At 42.1% G+C, this 22,655-nt stretch overlaps 2 protein-coding genes across 2 annotated transcripts; one reads left to right on the top strand and one right to left on the bottom strand.

Moving 5' to 3' along the window:
• Nucleotides 1-6,008: 6,008 nt before the first annotated feature.
• zic4 (zic family member 4) lies at nucleotides 6,009-14,337 on the bottom strand. Its single transcript, XM_034108640.2, has 2 exons — nucleotides 9,907-14,337; nucleotides 6,009-7,176 (listed from the first exon to the last, which is right to left on the bottom strand). Exons 1-2 carry the CDS (start codon nucleotides 11,063-11,065, stop codon nucleotides 6,749-6,751), a joined length of 1,587 nt encoding a protein of 528 aa, XP_033964531.1. The 5' UTR covers nucleotides 11,066-14,337; the 3' UTR covers nucleotides 6,009-6,748.
• A 320-nt stretch (nucleotides 14,338-14,657) lies between these two features.
• zic1 (zic family member 1 (odd-paired homolog, Drosophila)) lies at nucleotides 14,658-17,928 on the top strand. Its single transcript, XM_034108643.2, has 3 exons — nucleotides 14,658-15,894; nucleotides 16,217-16,380; nucleotides 16,914-17,928. Exons 1-3 carry the CDS (start codon nucleotides 14,952-14,954, stop codon nucleotides 17,106-17,108), a joined length of 1,302 nt encoding a protein of 433 aa, XP_033964534.1. The 5' UTR covers nucleotides 14,658-14,951; the 3' UTR covers nucleotides 17,109-17,928.
• Nucleotides 17,929-22,655: the final 4,727 nt, after the last annotated feature.

Below are 22,655 nucleotides of genomic sequence, written 5' to 3'. Positions count from 1 at the left end.
AGGGGGGAAATCACTTACCTTGGCGTCTCCTGGTTGTGCTTATCATTTGCATATATTCCTTAGAATACAAAATGAAATAGTGTCCAGCCTGGGTTGGTCTCCAATTGGTTCCAAATGAAAGTGACTCAGAAATGAAGCTTGGCCATATGCAACAACCAAGCTGTTCCCTTAGTGGCCTCAATAAGTCTTTTCAAAAGAGTATAACAAGGATATACTTCCCTTAGAATAAACAAATAAAAATGTAGTATCCATCCCTAATGTGGAGACACATGAACCCTGTGGACTTGCTGCTGCTCCCTGTCTCCTAGGCTACACACATCAGTATTATGAAGATAGTCTGAGCTCAGAGAATGTCGCAGTGGTGGACTTATTATTGTAACCCAGGGGGAAAAAATCGTATTGAAACTTTTTCCTTTTGATGAATTAACTCATGGACAAGGAGGATAAGCCTCGCTGTGTTGAAGTAGGAATAATTTAAAAGGAAAAGTCCTGCTTTGTGTTTCTCTGGACAGAATCAAGTGCCTTTGATTCTTCTTGGAGACTCCATATTTTTACGCAAAAAAAAGTGTAAAAAGTGTTATTAGTACAGCTGAAATGAACGGACAGATACAGACCCTCTGACCTCTCCACATATGCTTTACACGTCCAACTGAAAGGCTTTCCTTTAATTCTATTACCGCTTTGTTTCAATACTGTCGTATCAAAATGATTGACAAAGTAATAAACGCGTCATGCTGCTGCATCTGATTATAGCGCGACATTTGCATTGGACATTGAGGGGAATATGACAACCTTGACACACTGGGGATTTGCTCTGTCAAATAAACACGTCTCCAAGGATCTATATTGTTGCGCTGACAATACCTCCCATTCATTCAATGCATTTCAAAGTGCTTCAAGTTCGTGCATCGGTTTTGATCAGGTTTTAGCGCGGGGATGTGGGTCAAAGAGAGAGAGAGAAATAATAAGAACGAATGAATAAATAAAAGCTTTGGCCTGGGCGGAAATTAAATCCACACCGTTTCATAATTAATATCTCCCCCTCCTCTCCCTCTCTGTCTTTCTTCGTTGCACAGGTTCAGGGCTTTGAGAGTCTCTTGACGCACACAAAAATCATTTTAATAAATCATTCATTACGGGGTTTCTTTCTAAAAATAAAAACGTTGAAAAAAGAATGTATTACATTTGTATTTTTCCAAATAAAACATAATTGTTTTTATATTTTTCAAATTAAAACATAATTTCATTCATACTTTTCAAAATAAAACAAATAATTTCGATTGAATTTAAACATACATATTTTGAAGGTGTATTTCCGTGCGTAATTCCTGCAGGAAATGTACACTAATAATCCCAGTCACATGTGATGCTTTTTATACAGGCTATGGCGTTATAGATGAAGGCCATTTATATCCCATGGCGTGCCCACCTCCAGCAGGTGATCCTCGTGTCGTAGCGTGTCAGCGGTGTCCTGACATAAGTATAATAATAGTTAATAGACCATGAGACACAGAATGGTATTAAACCTAACAAAGATGTGTCAAAACCGAGGGGAAAAGTCTTCATTAGCTCCATCTCCAAGGACCGTCGAACATTTCATTAGTTTGTAATTTATGAATGTTTGACAAATATTAAAGAGTATGTAAATATGAGAGGCATAATGTGTTTCTGCGGGAGGTGGCGAAATGACCCAAAGTCCTCCACACTGCAACACTGATCACTGCATTATGTGTCTCCTCAAACTGTGCGTTTTGGAACATATTTCCCATCTGACGTGTGAAATAGTGCAGACAGAGCAATGATTCATAATGCTGGCAGCATTTGCATCTCCTAATATGTGTTACTTTGATATATGATGATATACTGTGTCCTTTATCGACTGTAGACACGCACTTTTGCCATTATGGCTTTGGCTAAATCAGTAGGAGGGTGTTTGTCCTCAAACGGTTCATTTCCTTGTTTGTGAACCACTTCCAGGATAATCGTTATTTTATTTTTATTTCTGCAGCAACTTCTCAAGTCCCCGAGTTGTTTTTGTCCGGGGCGGAAACTTTAACCACAAACAGTGTCTGTTTTTGGCAGGATTTCATATTTATTCTTTCACACCTGTTCGCTGCTTTTCTCAGATATTAGTGTCACAAACACTCGGATCACGCAGGGGTCAGCAGAACATGATAGATTCCGTTATGATGAATTACTGTACGTCAGATCGACTTAATCGCCAAAGGGCAAATCCTCAAATCCAGATTCATTAATCCCGCGTGATGCATGGCCCACTTTATTACTGTGAAGTTTGCCTACAAGACACTGCGCAGGGCTTAGCTCTTACATTTAAATATTAGGTTTTTAAATGTTTGTTGTGATTTGTTTAATTGACTAGTGTTGAGAAATAAGCAGGGTGGTGTGCAAAGAAATGGATAGTTACAAAAAATCCCGTTTTTTCATTTTAAATCCCCATAGTTTCCTCCTGAATTGACGTCAACAATATGTAGATGTGTTTGTGTTCCTTTGCACATAATCAGTTATATATAATAACAATAATAAGTCATCACATAGTAGCTGCTAACTAAATAGCTCCAACTGCCTGCAAGACAGTGTGTAGGGCTAAACTCTTACATTTAAATATTATATTTTGAAATAATTGTATTTAGTTGTGATTTCTTTTTTTACAAACCTCATGTTCAGAAATGTGCTGGAAGGAATATAGTGTGCAAATAAATTGTGAATGTCATTTAAATCCCCATATTTGCCTCGTGAGTTGACGTCAACAACATACAGATGTATGTTTGTTGCAGCAACAAGTTCCTGTGCACATAATGAAAGTGCATTAATGAAGGGAAGCTGCGGCTGCTAACTAGATATCTGAGCAAATGCAGGAGGAGATGTTGGATCAAAAGAGGCACAACTCATTCATGCAGCTGCATTGAGCCATGCAGGGCCAACAGGCGTATCACCCCCTGAAAGGAGCTGCTATTCAGGGTGCAGGTGTGAAGTATGTGGCACATTCTGCCTGATAATGTGGAGGCTGTTAGGGACCCGTGTTCGGGCCTCGAGCTGCTGGGGGGCTGATTCTGGTTCTTCTGTGAGAGTAAAATAACTTGGATGACGGTAATCCTGAAACATGGGGGGTGTAGAAGGTCTTACTGCCTCTGATTTGTTCCCTCTCTTGATAGTGACTTATGTGGGTCTGCTATATACAAAGCTACCGCGGGGTGTAGCCTTAAACCTGCCTTTATAAGTGGAGTACAGTTCATTCAGAGTTAAAGGTTCTCATAAATCTTTATGACGGAAGCTCATAGTGGAGCCTATACATCGCAGTGATCTGGTAACCCCCCCCCCCCCCCCCGCCCCCCCTCTGGAAACTAACACTATCAGAATAATATCATAGTTAATATTCATGACAAGCTTTACGGTGGTGTTTGCCTCTTTTGACCTCTGCACCCTGCGTCAGAGAAATAAAGTGGAATGCTCCTTAAAGAAATACCTAATATTTCAATGGAGAAAAAAACTGTAATTTAGTGTTTTTAAAGCCATATTTAATACATCTAATATATGTATGTACTGACAATAAGATATAGTAAAATCAATGCATTATTCTTCCCATTAAGCCAGCTTTGTTATACCTGATTTCCGGTCCGTTCCTGGGGTTTGCCTCCAGTAGGCTAATGCTCCTTTACGAAGAAAAAAGATCCTATAATATTTAAAAGGAGGAAAACTAAATTTTCAGCCATTTTTATGCATCTAAACTATGCTGTTACTGATATTAATTAATAGTAAAGTCAATGCATTTTTTTACAAGCTATAATACCCACTCTCAACTGATTTCCGGTCTGTTTGTGGCTTGCACCTGTCTCTCCTTTTATTTGTCCTGCCAATGTCGGCCACTTCATTCCTGATAATTATGACCTGGCTGGTGTTGGAGGTGCTGATGGTGGCGGTGTTGGAGCATGGGGGGGGGGGGGGGGGGTCGTGGAGGAAAGAGGGGAGTGGTGTGGGAGGGGGGGCGAGGCTTTTACTCCTAGACTGCTAATCCCCCTATTAAAAGGGTTTTGTTCAATAATGCCGGACAGTTTCCGGAAGTAGGATTACCGCCTCCATTATTTTACAAAGAAATGATATTTCACACTCAAATGAGCCAGAGAGGGCCTCGTGAGGACGAAATGGATTCATTTTCTTTTCTTTTTTTGTTGCATTTGGAAGTTTAAAACCTCCCCCTTCGTTTCTTTAAAAAGGAAAATCTATCCTGCAATTAATATATCTGCTAAGAAACGGCAACACAGCTTCCTGTTTGGGGCTCGTTCGTGTTGCAGCTCAAATTGAGGCTCTCTGTTTTTGACACACACACACACACACACACACACACACACACACACACACACACACACACACACACACACACACATACACACTCGTAAAATGTATCGCCACGCAATCACACGTAGCCTATACACACACACACACACACACACACACACACACACACACACACACACACACACACACACACACACACACACACACACACACACACACACACTTGTTCCTGATTCTTGGTCCCAGAGCTGATATCAGATCAGCTGGAGGATCAGATGTTAGAGTATCCATACACGATGGAAAGCGAACTAGTCCTCACGTGCATTTCACTTAAACCCCCCCACTCAGAGTTACTTGTACTTTCTAACTGCAGACAGGCTGTTTATATTTCGCATGAAGTCGTAAATTATTACAGCTGATTTATTTCTCCTCGCTTCTAAATGAAACCAAAGGCCATTTTGTCTTTGATCTGTCCCTGCAGAAAGAAAAAAGAAGACCTCATGTTTTAACTCCGCTAATGAAACAGCCTCTTTAAAACTCGCCTATCCTCCTCTCTGAATGGAAAATGTTTTTACGCACTCAGTTAGTTCTTGTCCATTTTGACGACTGGAACTAAAAGCTTTAGACGGCCCAATAGAGAGGAGCCCAATAGAGAGGAGCCCAACAAATCGGTGACAAAAGGCTTTCCGTGTCATCAACGTCGTTCAGTCGACCTAGAAGAATCCCTCTGATATCAAGCTCCACTTCAAAGAGCCCCACTTTCAATTGAGATCCAACTATCTTGTTTTTACGCACAAGAGCTGGTGCCAAAGGAGGCATCATCATCTTCTTCGGTTTATTCTTTTCTTTCACAATCTGGGCCTCTTGTTCTTCTGTCACACACTTAACCAAACTCTATATACACGCACAGAGTTGCAGTGTTTCCACCCACTCTACTCAGAGCCTGGAGTAAAAAAAAGAAAATCCCCTCGGCGAGAAGTTTTCCCAGAGCTCTTCCTGCTTTTTGTTACCCTTGTTTTACTCGTTTTATTTTACAATATATTACATTAATTTCAACGTGCACTGTGTGGTTCTTCATTAGGCACCACGTGTTTTATGGTTCTGCACATTTCACGTCTGAAAATATGATTACATTTGAGCACTTCGGCCATCCAACAATGCAAGTCTATTATGGTTTTTAGCGGCTTCTCCTTTGATTGTCGTAAAGTAGAGCCAGCAAAAGAATATATTTTTCCTCTTTATGCTGCCCCTCGTCTGCAGTATAAAGGACACAGATTACCGTTTCCTACCCCATGGGAAGCAAATATTACATTCTTTAGAGCGGGCTTTTGAGTCCACGGACTTGGCCCCATATCATTTGAGTTTGACTTGACTATTGCTTTAGAAATCTTAATTCACCATGAGGATTCACCGTCGTGAAAAAAAGGCTCTTTGTACCAAAAGCTCTTTGAAGTCTGGATCAGAATATTGTAGAAATTCATCAAACTCAGCCAAGAAGTTTAACCGAGAAACACTCAAATAATGTGTTTTCCTTGAGCTGTTTGTTAAAATCTTAAAAGTCGATATTTAATTTCTACAAATTCTGTTTTTAAATTGACATGTTATTTTCAAACAAGGCATATTTAGCACGTGTTCCCCAGGAAAGATAATAACCGGCTGTAAATTCCCACATAGACCCGAATGGCTCAGCACAGTTTTCACTTTAGTCATACAAGATTTATTCAAAATACTCACAAATTACAAGGCAATTCGGTACGCGTTTGAGTGCCGTTCGTTTTCAGATATTAAAAAAAAAAGAAAAATATATATATATTGACGACAATGATACAAAATCACAAAATGCCCACTTTGATAAAACATTTATAATTTCACGGTCGTATATCAAATACTGCAGGCGTATGAAACAGTTCAAATTGTTGACCCTTCTGCACACATGGGAGAAATAAACATAACAACGTTTTGTACAAATAACTGCAAACACCAACACATCGAAACTTACAAAATTTACAAATATACATTTTTTTCATCCTAATTGAAACATGCACTTTGGTTCGATAATACAAAAATTCCCTTCAATATCAGATTGAAAAATAAATAAAAACATATTGAATTTACAAAATAATTGTACACCAACATGCCTATAGCCTAATAAAAATACCACATGAACAGTCTAACGGGATTTACACGACTCTCCACAAGTGGACCGTCAGGCACCGAGCCAAGCTTTTAAACAGCTGAGTTTCAAAATATATATTTTTAGAGTGCCTGAAAATTAGCACGTCTTTAGGGTCTGCACCTTCCAAATGTTAGGGGGTTCTTCCAAGAGGCGTATAGGCACCGGAGCCAAACCGTTTTGAACAGTGAGGCTTTTAAAAATGTCAATGATGCGTTCATGTCCAGATTAAAACGCTTCAATGATGCGTTCAAATCCAGATTAAAACGCGTCCCTCGGCTCTTGGTTCCTGTAAAGTGGCTCTGAGGGGTCCGGTGTGGAGGCTCCACTGGGGGGTGTTTGGGCACCACTTGCACCTGAACTGTGGCACACGTACCATTCGCTTAAATTGGCCGGCTGGGAGGCTCCCACCGGCTCCGAGGAGGCTCCTGGCTCCCGGCCCATGTCCGAGGAGGGGGACACCAGGGACGGCGTGGAGGACTCGTACCCGGAGCTGGGCGGGGGGGACTTGCAGTGCACCTTCATGTGTTTCCGCAGGGAGCTGGGGTGTGTGTAGGATTTATCGCAGCCTCGCACTTTGCAGTTGTAAGGCTTATCGCTGGTGTGCACGTGCGAGTGCTTCTTCCGGTCACTGCTGTTCGCGAAGCGTCGGTCGCAGCCCTCAAACTCACACTTGAAGGGCTTCTCACCTGGTGACACAAAGGTAAAATATAAATCAATACAGATTTAAATGATGTGATGTTCAAGTTAATGAGACAATACAAGGATGTGTATTTTGTCAAATGTGTAACTTTTTTGTATTATAATTTCTTTTTTTTAATATTTAATACTTTTTGTATGCATGCTTTAGGTAACATTAAGCTGTGGCTCTTTTCTGCTCTAACAAAGTACATTTCCCCTCTGTGGGACTAATACAGGTATTCTGATTCTGAATCTTGCAACTTGTATCAAAAATGTTAAACTCTCATTAAAAACACCACTTGCCACACAGCCTTAAATAGTGACCCGAAAAATAAAGCATTTTGAAAGTTTCATGTTCAACTTCAGCCCTTGTGATTTTTTACGAGACAATCGTGCAACTTATAGATATCTGATAGTAAAACTGTTCACATGGACCTGTGAGCAGTGAGGGGGACACAATGAAATATAAATCAATACGTTCCATATTTATTTTTTACGAGACAATCGTGCAACTTGTAGATATCTGTATCTCAAATGTTCATAAAAACACCACTTGCATGGCTTCAAATATGTGACCCTAAAATAAAATTATATTATATTATAAAAAGCAGCCACTTGGATTTTTTCCCTCCATTTTGAAATATAATTGTACATGTTTTGTATTTACAGTAATGCAATAAACACACTTTTTCACCCCCCCCCCCCCCCCCCCACTCTTTCTGAGAGACTCTTGCAACTTGTAGATACAACTCTCTAAATGCAATGTGGTGCCCTTGTACATGTGCTCAAATATGTGGCCCAAAAATAACAAAATAAAGCTGGTAAAATTACAACTTTTATCTGCACATATATTCTATTTACATTATAACATGTTTTAAATAATACATGTTCCCCCTCAGGCATTATTATTATACTATATTATTATTTGTATGTTTAAAAGTATCTCCAATGTTTAAATTATCTTCAAAACACCACTTGCACACATGTCCTCCTATGTGACGCAGAAATATAGTATAAGTATAATTAAAGCAACTTTGATTTATTTTTTTCAGTTTTTCAAATATAATTGTACATATTTTGTATTTACAGTATTGCAGTAAACACACGTTTTGCTCCCCCCATGCACTTTAAAGGAGCCTCAGCCTGGTGTAAACAGGAGGCTGAACCCCCACTGTCCTGCGCCTGTACCTGGGTCTACATACGTCAAAACAGACAAGCTATGAGCACAGACATAGCAGGCCTAAAACCAACTGAAAACATGATGAATGAAAGGATTTCCACCGCCAGGCTTCACCTACTGAGTGCCATCTGAAGCTTTTTGGACTGGCTCTAATTTAGCATCTTAATAACAAGTATTCCAACCTGATTATGACAAGGCAAAAAAGCAAAAAGGACAGTGTGAATAAATTACACGGAAATCATCCACTGCTGATTTTTCTCCTCCGATTAAAGCTTTTGAGAATATGTAATTGCCTCTGTCTAATTACACTTGCGGGTTGAATATCAATTTGACCTTCAGCTGTTGGGTTGAGAGAGCCAATCAAGGATATTAGTGTAGTACAAGAAAGCTGGAGGAACAGACCCCAGGGGCAGCTCACACATAACCACACTTTGGGATAGGTTTTAAACATGATCCCAAAGACCAGGCCCCTCGGGAGTCAACACACAGAAATAATTTAACAGATTTGTACTTAGGTAATGTGAGCAAATTATATGAATAATACATAGGGTGCAGACATGGAGCAGAGGGGGCGAGGAAGAGGAATGCAGTCTGCATTCACAAAGTGTGACTCGACATGTTGAGGCCTTATTTCCCCCTCACTGGCTCCGCAGCACGTCACTGGGACTCAGTGGCGAGCAGCCAAATGAGAACCATTATATGTGTTTTAAAGGCATGGCTGCTGCATTGCACACACACCACTCATCATGCAGCTCTGCCAACCTGTTGGGGAATGATTCCAGCCGTCTGCACTTGTCAACTTGTTGCTTTGGCTAAAGGCTACAAGAGTTACATGCAGTCATAGCACTCTGCAAAATAACGCTGATACAGGGCTTTAAATAGTACGATACATAAATGCAAAATACAACTTCTTCGTGTTTTCATGCTGCTTTAAGTGCAATACTATCTATATATATATATATATATCCAACCAACTAGTGGAAATAAAAGCACATGCATAAACAAAGCTAACAATAGCTATACAAAAATAATCATCATATCAGCCACGTATTCCTTTCTTGGCAGCTTCAATTGCTATAACGCATCCAACCAGCTATTAGTATAGGTTGCAATAAAGGCACATGCAAAAGCTAAGAATTGGCTATAAAAAAATCATCAACATATCAGCCACACTGGACATGAAGATCCCACTCTGCTGCCACTCGCGTTCTCTGCTCTAACAGCCTGGACAGGAGCTGCCTGGGCCTCCGTCTTTGTGCTGTGGTGTAAACAAGAGGTTGAACCGTCAAACGCCTGAGTGAGCTGTACCATAATCCCAACGCTCAGCCCTTTGCTAAAACTCGCAGGCACTGGTGCCCCTCGTAGCAAACCGGTGGACATGCAGGAGCTGCAGGCTGACCCATCCGCAGCACACGCTGATTCATCACCAAGCCACATCAGAAATGAAAGTTAAATTAAAAATCACGAAAAAATTATCCACTTGTAGCTTTTTTTTTTAACACGCAACTTCACAATGTCATTCGTACATTTAACGTTATGAATATATTTAGCTACTGACCTGTGTGCGTCCTTTTGTGGATCTTAAGGTTCTCCGATCTGGCGAACACTTTCCCACAGCCAGGGAAGGGGCATGGGAACGGTTTCTCCCCGGTGTGCACTCGGATGTGATTTACAAGTTTGTACTTGGCTTTAAAAGGCTTGCCTTCCCTCGGACACTCTTCCCAAAAACAGATATGGTTCGCCTGCTCCGGTCCTCCGACGTGCTCCATCGTCACGTGCGTTACCAGCTCGTGCATGGTGCTGTAAGTTTGGGAGCAAAGTTTCTTCGGCGAGATCTCCGGCTCCAGCCACTTGCAGATGAGCTCCTGCTTGATCGGCTGCCTCATGTAACGGAAGAAGGCTCCGGCTCCGTGGTGGTGGTGGTGGTGCGCGCTCAGATTCATGTTCAGATTCAGACCACCGTAGCCATGCATCGGCGAGGCGGAGAACGGATCAGCCCTGGAGCTTGTCACTTGACTCAAGTGATCAGATCTCACGTACATTTCTCCAGGTAGTCCTAACCTTATTTGTCCATTCAACGCTTGGCCACCCGGGGATCCGCTCGAAGACTGGTCGTGATGGAGTCCGGAGAAGAGGTTCCCAGCGTCAGGGTGGTGGCCATAGTGTCCGGGATAGCTACCTGTTGTTGAGACAAACATTCCGTGGTGAGAGGCTGAACCGGCAGACTGGTCGGTCAGCACGGGCATGGCTTGAGCTGTCAGATCTCTCCGGATGAGGAAGTCCCTGCCTGCGGATAGAGCCTGGGCCGGGTGGTGAGACATAGGATAGGGCACCGATGTCGCCTGAACCGGGCCAAAAGCTCCCGTTTGACTGGAGACCACTTCACTGTGGCCTGCCATATGATGATTGTGGTGGTGGAGATGGTGGTGGGGATAATGATGGGCTGGGCTGATTTTGAGGGCCGCGGAGTGCCCCATGTGTTCTGGCCCGAATGGACTCGGCCCCAGGCGGGGTTCCGCAGTAATCTCCCCAGGGTGCGAGTGAGCCATTGAGTGTGGATAGCTGCTGAACCCCGGGAAGCCTGTCACGCTCTGAGGGGTATGGTGGTGATGATGGTGATGGTGGTGAGCCCCTGCCAAGTCAACTAATCTCAGCGCCGTGTTCCGTTTGGAAAACGTAGGGTCCATCACGGGGCTTCCCAGTGCATCCACGCTCATTACTTCCTAATTTTAGAATAACTTGACAGCAGGCAAAATAATAATGATGATGACAAATATATTTTAATCGTAGTGAAAAAAAATAAAGAAAAAAGACTTTATAAAGTTAAGTCTATCTGCAGACTACATGGAATCCCATTCGGTTGAGAGGCAGCAGCAGGACGCTTTGATACTGAATAGAGATTCATGGTAGGCGCTGCAGCCCGTGGAGCTAAACAATCACCCCGCGCTCTAATTGGTCAGAGCTTGGTGATTGACGTCAGCAGTGACAGTTTCCAACGTGAAGAAAAATGTCTTAGTGACAGCAAGCAGCCAGCGCGCATGCGCAGTGCCTCCGGCAACGCTTTAGAAAAATAGTTGTTATGCAAAGGTTATTGTACAATAAAAGTCCGAAAAAGTTGATCCAGATATACAGTCGTCTCTCTTTTGTCGGAGCAGACAAAGGCTGCTCGGCTATGAAAGAGCCATTTCCCCTCTTTGATTCTGCAATTACAAAACAGCCTGCCTCGCTAGAGTATGCATATTGTTAGTAGGCTACAAAATGTTTTAAGGATCATAAATAATGCAGTGATATCTTCATTTTCCCCCTGCAACGTATGAGGGACAAGTTTACGCACAAATTACGCACAGCTTTACGCACGTAAAAAGATCGGCGTCAGCGGAGAGAAACTTGTCCACTTATCGAAAGGAAAACTCCACGTGGGAGTATGATAGTCCGGAGTAAAAAGTATTAATACGCGCTTTGATAAAACTCCATATTTACACATCCAGCCGGTCGCTCCTCCGCGCGCACAGCAGTGTTGACTCCGTGCTCTGCTCGGTGGGATCCGTGTGTGCAGTCAGTGTGAATAGAGCGAGCTGCGGCCATTGTCCCGAGGGGGGGAAAAAGTAATGGACGGGACCTGTTGTTATGATCCGGGGTAATTTTGCTTTAGACCCTGGACGGCAGCAGATGAGGGTCACAGGAGGTGGTGCCGTTGCAGACTAAGGTTCAAAATAAAAACGTGTGGGTGCTGTAAGTATCGGTTCCTAAGATATTATCCTACAAAGTACAACATGTTAGGTTCTGCTTCCTGTTTGAATGCTTAAACGACATATTTTTTATTTATGGATCATAACAGGATGTCGTATAATTCATTTTTGTTTTATGTTTGTCTTTGTACTTTTTTTAAATCATGAGGTTAGACAAACTATTTTAGAAACCAAATGTGTGGCCAAAACATGTGTGGGTGTTACCGTGCACGGATATATCTGCAGCACGGCACGTCTCTTAACAAACATGGACCTCCACAAATAAAATCGCAACTATAGAGAGAATTTTGAATAATTTCTTGCCATAGTTTTACTCTTTTTAAAAGTAATTATAATTTAGGTTTGTAAGAGAGTTGTATCATAGTATGCATATTGTAGTTGTGGGGGTTGGTGTGTGTGTCGACTGCAATATCTCTGTAGTGGAAGACACAAATAAATGACTGCTTGCAGCGAGCTTAAAGAAGGTCACACGCAGAGCTGAACACTTTGATGTCCAACATGAAATGTGTTTTTCAACTGTGTGGTGATCACGAGTGAATTGTGGATTTAAGAGTGCAACTTAAATGTATTGTCAATATCTGAACCCCCTCACACTTCCCTTTTACATTTTCGTTCATGAGAAAATCAAATAGCGATATTACGAGCATGTGTTTTTGCAGTGTGTAGTTTAGGGTATAGACCAATTAACTGAATATGCTAATTCATAATAATAAATAACTCGCTTATAATATTGGTTTATGCGAAAACAGATATAACTATATTACAACCTGGTAGCTCTGTATGTGAATTGACTCGTCAGACTCGAGGCTGACAGCGTCCTCTCCAGCACGTTAGACATGAGTCAATATTTGTGAAGATGTTTATTAAATGGCCTTACGGTGGTTCGCTCAGCTGTGGCCCTCAGAGGCATCGCAGCAACAGCGTAATGCAAAACGTTCAGGTGCTATTTCTGGGCCATGTTGTGCACGCGCTCACTCTTGGAGACAAGGAAGCAGGGGAGATGCAGGACCCAAACTAACAGAAAGGTGAACACAGAATCTCTTACAACTCAGATTTGTGTAGCTTTGTCTTAGTTTATTTTTCACCGTCAGTCATAAAACAGATCCAGGTAGCCATTTTAAATTCTACAGAATCATTTCATTTGGATAAAAGCACTTAAAGGTACTTTAATCAGGTACCTTTTTTTTACGCATGTCGTCGTAACTCAAAACGACAAAGTTCTGCATAATTCCAACAACTTTTTTTCTTGGCACACAATTTCCAAATTAGCCTCACTCGTGGCAATTCTTACATCACCTCCAGTCTCACTCCTTTTCCTATCCTTCTTAACAATATGCCGTGCTTACCGTTGTCCACCTGTTGAGAGAGATCCCTCCAAGCAGCAGTGAGCTATACCTCAAAACGCCGCGTGTACTTGCTAAGTTGAGACCAACAAAACGTCCCCTCGCTGCCTGGTCTCACAACACTGACTTGGAGAATGCCTTGTGTGGGAACTAGCCTAGCAGCCACGCAGATATTGTAATGATTCGCCCGGCACGTCTGTGCATGTGGCTTTGAACTCCAGCAGCCGGAGGTTCCTGCAGAGAACGCCGCAAATCCCACTTGATAACTTCGCCAGCCCACGCCGTGTTACGCACAGGCCACGCATCACCGGCCCGCAGCATACATGAGTAAGTTGCACAAGCACTGCCGCCAGAATGCGTGATGGATACGGTAGGAACACCGGTGCATCCAAGCCAAATTCTGGCCTATATGCAGTGTAACCTTTATGGACGCGGGGCGCTGGTGAGCATGATGATGATGTGGAAATCTAAAGCACAGATGTTCCACTGGTGAGCTCCAGTGGGCGCAGAGACATTGTGTTCAAGGAACTCCAAAACACACACACGCACGCACGCAGAGGAACACTACAGTGTGTGGATCCCTTCGAGGTGAAACTGGAGAGTGATGGCAGGTGACAGGTTTCATATTAAAACCTCAAGAGTGTCTCAATGACGAACGGGAACATATAAGGTTTGTTTACCATCAGTCCGTTAGAGTTGCAATAAATACAATTATTGTCTTTACTTCTGCTCCTGACATATATTTGCGTATCCATCAAATGCATTATGAATAGGAATATAGATATACAGATAGCTAGAGTGCTTAATTGTACATACACGTTACCAATTACACCACCACAATGTGTTCTCCAGGTGATCTAATGGCCAGCTTAACAAAGACATACTGTCACATTTTCTATATAAACTGTTGTGTTGTGAAAACGTGCTCTGACTCTCGACGAGGTCCCTCATTGTCTCGCGTTTCTCAACTTTTGTTTTGCTGTTATTCAGCCTTTTAACCAAACCCACAGTCAGCAATGCACAATATCTGGGATTGATGATGCAAAGAGGCCAATGGAAGTGTGGGCCCTGCGCCGTGGATTGTTATTTGGTGAGTGGATGTTATTGGGGGGAAAGCAGCTCAGCCAATGAGCGCGCTGAACCGGGGCCACATGATCACCCCCCTCCTCTCCCATTCATCAGGGCTGGACTGTGTTGTCTTTTCAATTCATTTATCTGCAGGAATGATTGCGACTATCAGTCTAGAGCTCACCGCCTGACTGAGGAGGTGAAAGTCGCGCCACAGGAAGATAAACCGCAAAAGACAATAGTGCATGTATACATGTTTCTGCATCGGATGAGCCGTATAGGGGAATTCCTCGCGTCTTAGAAAGTAAACAGAGAATCTGTGGATTTCAGAGTTTGCTCAGTCGAGAGAGCTCCAAGAGACAGAGAGAAGAGGGGGAGGAAGAATATCTGTGCGTGATTTTTTGATTTCTGCTCTCAGTCGTCTCGGCTCGTGTAGACTGAAGATGCTCCTGGACGCGGGACCGCAGTACCCCACCATAGGAGTCACTACTTTCGGCTCCTCTCGGCATCACTCAACAGGCGAAGTCACGGAGAGAGAAGTGGCGTTGGGGATCAATCCCTTCGCGGATGGGATGGGCGCATTCAAAATCAACCACAGCTCCCACGATATTGGCTCCGGACAGACGGCGTTCTCCTCCCAGGCTCCCGGGTACGCAGCCACCGCGCTGGGACACCACCACCACCCGAGCCACTCGTACTCCACCTTCAACTCCACCAGGGACTTTCTGTTCAGAAATCGGGGCTTCGGGGATGCCACCGGCGCGCAGCACAGTTTGTTCGCCTCCGGAAGTTTCGCAGGGCCACATGGACACTCGGATGCGGCGGGGCACCTGCTCTTCCAGGGGCTCCACGAGCAGAACCACGCGCCCTCCAACGTGGTTAACAGCCAGATGCGGCTGGGCTTCACTGGGGACATGTATGGACGTGCAGACCAGTATGGCCACGTTACGAGCCCCAGGTCCGACCATTACGCATCATCCCAGCTGCACGGCTACGGCCCCATGAACATGAATATGGCCGCGCACCACGGGGCAGGGGCCTTCTTCCGATACATGAGGCAGCCCATCAAACAGGAGCTCATCTGCAAGTGGATCGAGCCGGAGCAGCTGACGAACCCCAAAAAGTCGTGCAACAAAACTTTTAGCACCATGCACGAGCTGGTGACCCATCTGACGGTGGAGCATGTGGGGGGGCCCGAGCAGACCAACCACATCTGCTTCTGGGAGGAATGCGTCCGAGAAGGGAAGCCATTCAAAGCCAAATACAAACTTGTGAATCATATCAGAGTACACACCGGAGAGAAGCCGTTTCCCTGTCCGTTCCCCGGCTGTGGGAAAGTGTTCGCCCGGTCGGAAAACCTAAAAATCCACAAAAGGACTCACACCGGTAAGACTGCACGCTTTCATAAATATGCAAGCGATTATTATTTACTAGTCTCTTCTTGCATGCAATTCAGTGCATTGTTAAGATACATATTTTTAAAGTCTTTATGTTGTTATGTTAATAGTGTAAATGTGATTAAATTAATTAATCTGCACGCCTAAATGGCTTAAATGCAATTAATTAGCAGTGTATAAGTAACTCGAGTTGTCTGTCAAAGTAAAAATACACTGTCTTTTTATTCCTCTGCATTGTTTACTTAAATATAATATTGTGACATTTTAAAAACCCAGTGTAAAACATTGTATTCTTTTGTTTCTGAATTTAGGTGAGAAGCCATTTAAGTGTGAGTTTGAAGGCTGCGACAGGAGGTTTGCAAACAGCAGTGACCGCAAGAAACACATGCACGTGCACACGTCGGACAAACCGTATCTGTGCAAAATGTGCGACAAGTCCTACACACACCCCAGCTCCCTGCGGAAACACATGAAGGTAAAAGGAGTTTAATATTTGCAATGATTTTATTTTTCAATGGTGTTTCACAGCTGGAAATAATAATTGGAAAAATATTCTGAAAAGAGGTTAAATAGAATTAGAGATAACTGTATTTTCTTTGCACCGATAAATCAGATTAATACGAATAATAATATGGGGATTTTTAGCACGTGTTTAAAATCGGTTACATGGTGTTTTTACTCGTTTAAAGTCAGCATTATCTGTGAATTCTAGTAGAAGGGCACGAGCTTAAAATGATAGTCCTGTTTTAATGCAAAACTGCCTTTTACAACTCTGGATCTCATTTAGCATTTTTTCGTGAGCTTCGTCTTTTAATTAAAACTAGCCTGTTTTTTAACCTTCCATATTTGGTTAAAGAAAACACACTTTAGTGAGATGTTTTGCAGTGAGTCCAACATTAGAAAGCAAGCTATAATCCAAACTGATTTGTTTTGTATTTGTGCACAAACCCGAGACAAACCAGCCAATGCAGGATGCTTTTTTTCATAATCTCTGTTTTATTGTTGAAGGTCCACGAATCCAGCAATCCAGCGCCGCAGCCCTCTCCTGCAGCCAGTTCAGGGTACGAGTCGTCCACACCCCCTACTATAGTGTCCCCGTCCACAGAGAACCAGAACAGCTCCATATCACCAGCAGCCTCAGCAGTCCACCACACAACCAGCCACAGCACGCTGTCGTCAAATTTCAATGAATGGTACGTGTAAATATTTTTGCAACGAAAAAAAAGACGCAAGAAAGACTGCAGAATAAAAAAAACACTTGGATTCAAAGACTTTATAAAAGTGGACTGAGAAAACACGGGAGATCATTTAAAGACAGAAATGCATGGACTAAACGGAAGCGAGGAGCACCCACTTTAACCCCCCCTTCAGTATTCCCTTATTTTTTACTGAGGGACTGCTCAGAAAAAGCATGCTATCTCCGGGTAGAGGCCTGAATTTTTTTTGTACATAAGGATTTCACCACGTTGGGAATTTAAAAAATGTAATATTTTATTTTGTAAATATCACAGTTTAAGGGAATTTGTGAAAAATGTTGGTCCCTAGATATATGGAGATGGTTTTAAGAATATTGCGATGAATAGACTTCATTGAAAAGAATGTTATAGTTGTGAACCAAATGTGAATTATTCCGTATTACTACAGTCTACACGTCGACCTAAGCGACTCTTAGTATTAATGTGCTTTTGTAGCCTACCAGTGCAACATTTTCGTCCAAGGTCCAGTTTGAGTAGCACAGTATCATTGTTGTTATTTAATGTCATGTCGATAAATCGTGTAGTGAAAGCCTGAAATTCCGTGTCAACCTGTTTATGTACGTGATAAATATAAAATCTCTGTCAATTGCTTTGTCTGAAAGGAAGTATTATTACATGTAAGTAGCTCAATTTTCCATATTTATCCGCATGTAAAGGACCGTGTTAGAAATGATCGGTATTTATGGAGAAATGCGCTCGTATGTAAAATTTAGTTTACAAAAAAATGTTTGGATACATTTCGTACTATATTAAAGGATTACAAAATACCATAATGCAATGCGTTGGAGGTTATTGATCTCACTGTGTGAAACTAATGGGTTCTTTTTATATCGTAAATAACTGCAGACTAAACTTTTTTTATGATAACAATTAATTTAGTTTCGATTAAACTAATATTTGCTCACATAATGTTAACTCTTCACTGTGTGTGTGTGTGTGTGTGTGCATGCTTTTTTGCGAGTGTGTGTGCATTTTAAACCACTTCCCCTGACAGTCAATAAGAAGCAAATCCACTCTTCTGTTTATCCAGAATTAACATCCTCCTCTTTGCCCTGCAGTAATGTGCAAATTAAATCGATTAATCACGGCGGTTGTTCCTCGGTGTAACCCGGGATAGTTTGCGTTACTTAATTGTTCGGGAATCTAATTTTCAAATCTAATTTATTTTCTGGGTTGTTTTTTTCTTTCTCGCGTTTGGCGGGTTTCATAGATTGAGGGAAAGCTGAGGAGTCAATGTGGCCCCTCATTATTGTGGCCCCTCATTGTTCCTTTGCAGCTTGACCGGCCCATTAGGCAGAGATCACATCAGCAGTGATCATGGTTAACTCTGCTCGATCTGTCAGGACTGCTGCTGCACGAGAACCACGGTTTAATCTAGAAAAGGCACCAGCATGCAGGGTGCGTGTGTGTGTGTGTGTGTGTGTGTGTGTGTGTGTGTGTGTGTGTGTGTGTGTGTGTGTGTGTGTGTTTCCCGTGAGAAGAAAAACATCCACCATCTTAGATGATTTGCTGAAATGTATTGAAATGTATTCATATTTTCTTTTCACGGACTATTAGATTTTGAGATAAATGAAGGATGGTAATAAAATGACTTTTTCGACTCTATTTAACACTATCTGTCTGCAGAGCTGCTGCATGAATACAAAGACTCACGCTTTCCGTTTTAGAAAAGTCACTTTACAGACAAATGTTCGCATGTATTGGAAATATAAATAGTTTATAGTGGACGTGTAAAATCTCATGTGGTTTGGATGGTCCATACGCCGTTTAAATTCGCAAATGTACCTAAAATCAGTTTATTCAACATTTGAGCTTGAGGAACAATTTAAATGTAAAAATTCAGTTTAAGAGTCCACACTTAAAAACACCCTGGGATGTGTTTCATTTGTATCGGTGCTTTATGTTTTATTTCACTGCAGAGAAAAAACAACTTTAAGCTGCTTTGACGTTTCAGCACGGCAGAATGCAAAGCATGCACCTTCTGCTGTTTAAGTTCCACTTCCTGTCGTATTGCTTTACACTGAACCAACACACGGTATCGAAAATAAAATGCTCGTAAAAAGCAGAGCAGTCGACGACAGGCTGCTGCAGCGCGTGTGCCATCACAGCACACGCAGATCACACACGAGAAACATCCACTTTAAATGTATTTACGCGCAAGTCTGGAAATGACAAACACTCAGATATGGGGGGAATGCGCAGGCGCCGGCCTCATGAATATTTATCAGCAGCACTTGTGGCCAGTAAACCGAGCCTGACGTTTGTGTTACCAAGGTAGACAGAGTGAGCATATATCTGCCTCAGATACCAGCATGGAGGCTATTGGTGTTTTTACGCGTTTAAAGTCAGAATGATCACACAGTAAATCCATGCATGCGTTGGCAAAAGTTTAAATGTATTGTCCTCGTTTTAATGCATTACTGGCTGCAGCTATGGATCTCATTTTGCTTTTTTTTTGCTTTCACTTTTAGATACTCATTAATGTCACTATCATATATCAGATATCAGCATGGAGGCTTCTGGGTGTTTTTACGCGTTTAAAGCCAGAATGATCTGTGTTTTCTGACAGTTAATCCATGCATGCTATGGCGAAGTTTCAATTATAGTCCTAGTTTTTGTTTTCGATAGATAGGTACTTTATTGATCCCAAATTAAGAAAAATATTTTGTTACAACAGCAATCTTAAAAATCTTTAATAACATACAAGCAATGCACAGCAGCACGTGTAAAGGACATAGAACACAAATAATACTCAATGTACAATGTTCTAGATAATTCAGACTGTTAAAAAAACAATATAACAGTAAACAACATAGTTTATAAATTACATGCAATAGTGGTTGAAACTATGGATCTTTTTTTGCATTTTTTGGAAATGGCTGTTCCTGTTTTTTAACCTTCATATTTGCTTTAAAAAAAACATTGTGAGATATTTCTGAGTCCAACATTAGAAGAAGGCATGCATCCGGGCTCCTTGATGGATGAGGTGCCCATGCCTGTGCCAGACTGGCAGACTCTGATCTGCATGCCCAGCTGCCGCCACTCACTGAGAACTAAATCAATAAGTTAAACATTTGCAGTTGGGTTTAACTATTAGGTTTCCGGCAGAGAGAGAAAGAGGACATATGATATCTATTGTTAACTGTTTAAAAACGCACCATATTGGAAGTCCTGCAACAATCCTGCAGCCCCTCCATCGGCAGAGCGTAAGAGACCCAATGCAAAAAAAAAGAGGTCAAATCCAAGTCAAGGCCACTTTACTTTATTGGCATGCAGACGTTTCAAAACGCCTTCAAGAAACCCTGTCGTATTTGCAGCCATAAAGCGATTTAATAGCCAGACTCTGGGTAATGGAGCAATCCATCCACTGAGGACGGCCAAGTTTGCATACTAAAATCAGACATCGATTTTTTTATCCTGCAGAAACATGATTTATAATCTGCAGAAAGAGAGTTATTCTGTTCCTTTGAAGTTGGGAAACTGGATTGTATTTTAGCAAACAAAGGCAGCAACATAAAGTCATTTTTTAAAATTTAAATGTGTGTTAATATGCCACCATAATCTTTATTTAAATTAAACCGTATACTCTTACTATCCTAAAATGTTATTGCCATACGATCCACTATGTGACTTTTTAAATGTGTAAATATCCCATCATCATCATCATCATCATCATCATCATCATCTTTAAACTCGTATTTAAATTAAATCTTACACACTTACTAGCCTAACATTTGATTGCATGCCACTATATAAACTCTTATTATTTAATTATTATAGTTTAAAAACCGGAAATCAGTAGTAAAAATGCACACTAACTTAATGTATATTTCCCAGTTGTATCCCTATGATAACCAAGCCTGCAGCTCGTGTCCCCGGCTCTTCTTTTACTTAACCTCCCCCCCCTGATTGGGACATTAATCTCCGTTTTGCCACCGCAGTCGCAGCCCGGTTCGCAGAGAGAGGCTCGTTATAGTGAGGCATTGGTTCCCGGTGACCCCGGTGCCTCGGTCCCTCTGACACGCTATTAGGTGGAGGAGCGCGTGCAGGAGATTTGTGGAGGCGCTGACACGAGGCTGTCCGTCCTGACGTGTGGCTAAATGAGGCCTCTCCAATTAGACAGGAGAGCTGCTTTAAAGGTGTTGCTCAAGGGCACCTCGGCAGGGTGGAGAGCCCCCTTAATCCAGGAGCAACGCGAAGATTCCGGTTCAAAATCTCGTTGTTAACCCCTTAAGGGCCAGTATTTATAATCCACATCACACCATTTTCTATTTTATCTTTCTCTTTATTTGAAGTTCCGATCTTCTCCATTTAGCAGTGTGACATGGGAGCTGCTATTGTGTTGCTCAAGGGCACCTCGGTAGGGTTGAGCAGCCTCTGAATCCAGGATGTGGAACCAGCAACCGTTTTTTAACCCCTTTGCGGTGACTTAAAGGGCCAGTGGCTATTTTTATATTTCTCTCAATTTGAAATTCAGATCGTTCTTGTGTTTACAAACACGAGAAACAGCATCGTTTTTCATATGAAGATGTTAATTTATGAGAGCTGTCAATGACATTCAGCGAACACAGTTTACAAAATGTTTGCTAAACGTTGTGCTTATTTATTCTGCGGTAGGAAGGGTAGAGCTGGGCCTCAATCCAGGAAGTAGAACCAGCAACCAACAAGCTCCTGGTTCCAAAACCTCTCTTTTAAAGAGCCAGTACCCATTTCTTTTTACACTTTAAACCTGATTTTCTTTTAAATAGAAATGCAGATGGTATGGTATGGTATGGTATTGTATGGTATGGTATGGTAGTCAGTTGAATGGGTTTCACTGGTGTCGATAACAAGATGACTTGTTGTCTGTTTATTGATTATGAAATGCTGGCTGGATGTAATGGAACTCAAGTTTAATTCTTCTACTCCTCCTTGAAAGAAACCTATTACATATTTTTAAATAATAATGTTGTGTTATAAGTGTTGTTGCACAAACACTATAAAAGTAGTCAATGACTTGCAGTAACACCAGTTTCCAAAATGTTTGCCAAACGTTTTATTTACCAGTCTATTTGTTTGAAATGAAAAATCAGAGGCTTTATTTTTTTCAATAATTTCATAAGCCGTGATCAAATTAGTCCGCGTTCTCCTTTTAAGAAAGCGCCACATATGGTGTGTGTTAATGCGCCGCTCGGTGGAGATGGAGGTCTCCTCTCTCTCAGAGCAGCTTGTCGACATCTGTTTATCTGATGACTCTGATAATGACTTATTATTTCACAATAAGGATGACCAGACAAAGATAATGGCTGACAGATTTCCACTGGTCCGCTCCGCTCCGGTGTGTGTGTGTGTGTGTGTGTGTGTGTGTGTGTGTGTGTGTGTGTGTGTGTGTGTGTGTGTGTGTGTGTGTGTGTGTGTGTGTGTGTGTGTGTGTGTGTGTGTGTGTGTGTGTGTGTCATGAGGTGGCCCTGAGGGAGGCCGCCCTACAAACAGGATGTTGGGGTTTTTCTTCCTG

This window comes from Pseudochaenichthys georgianus, chromosome 20 (genome assembly GCF_902827115.2).
Source record: "Pseudochaenichthys georgianus chromosome 20, fPseGeo1.2, whole genome shotgun sequence".
Classification (NCBI taxonomy): Eukaryota; Metazoa; Chordata; class Actinopteri; order Perciformes; family Channichthyidae; genus Pseudochaenichthys; species Pseudochaenichthys georgianus.
This window is presented reverse-complemented; position numbering and strand designations above follow the sequence as displayed.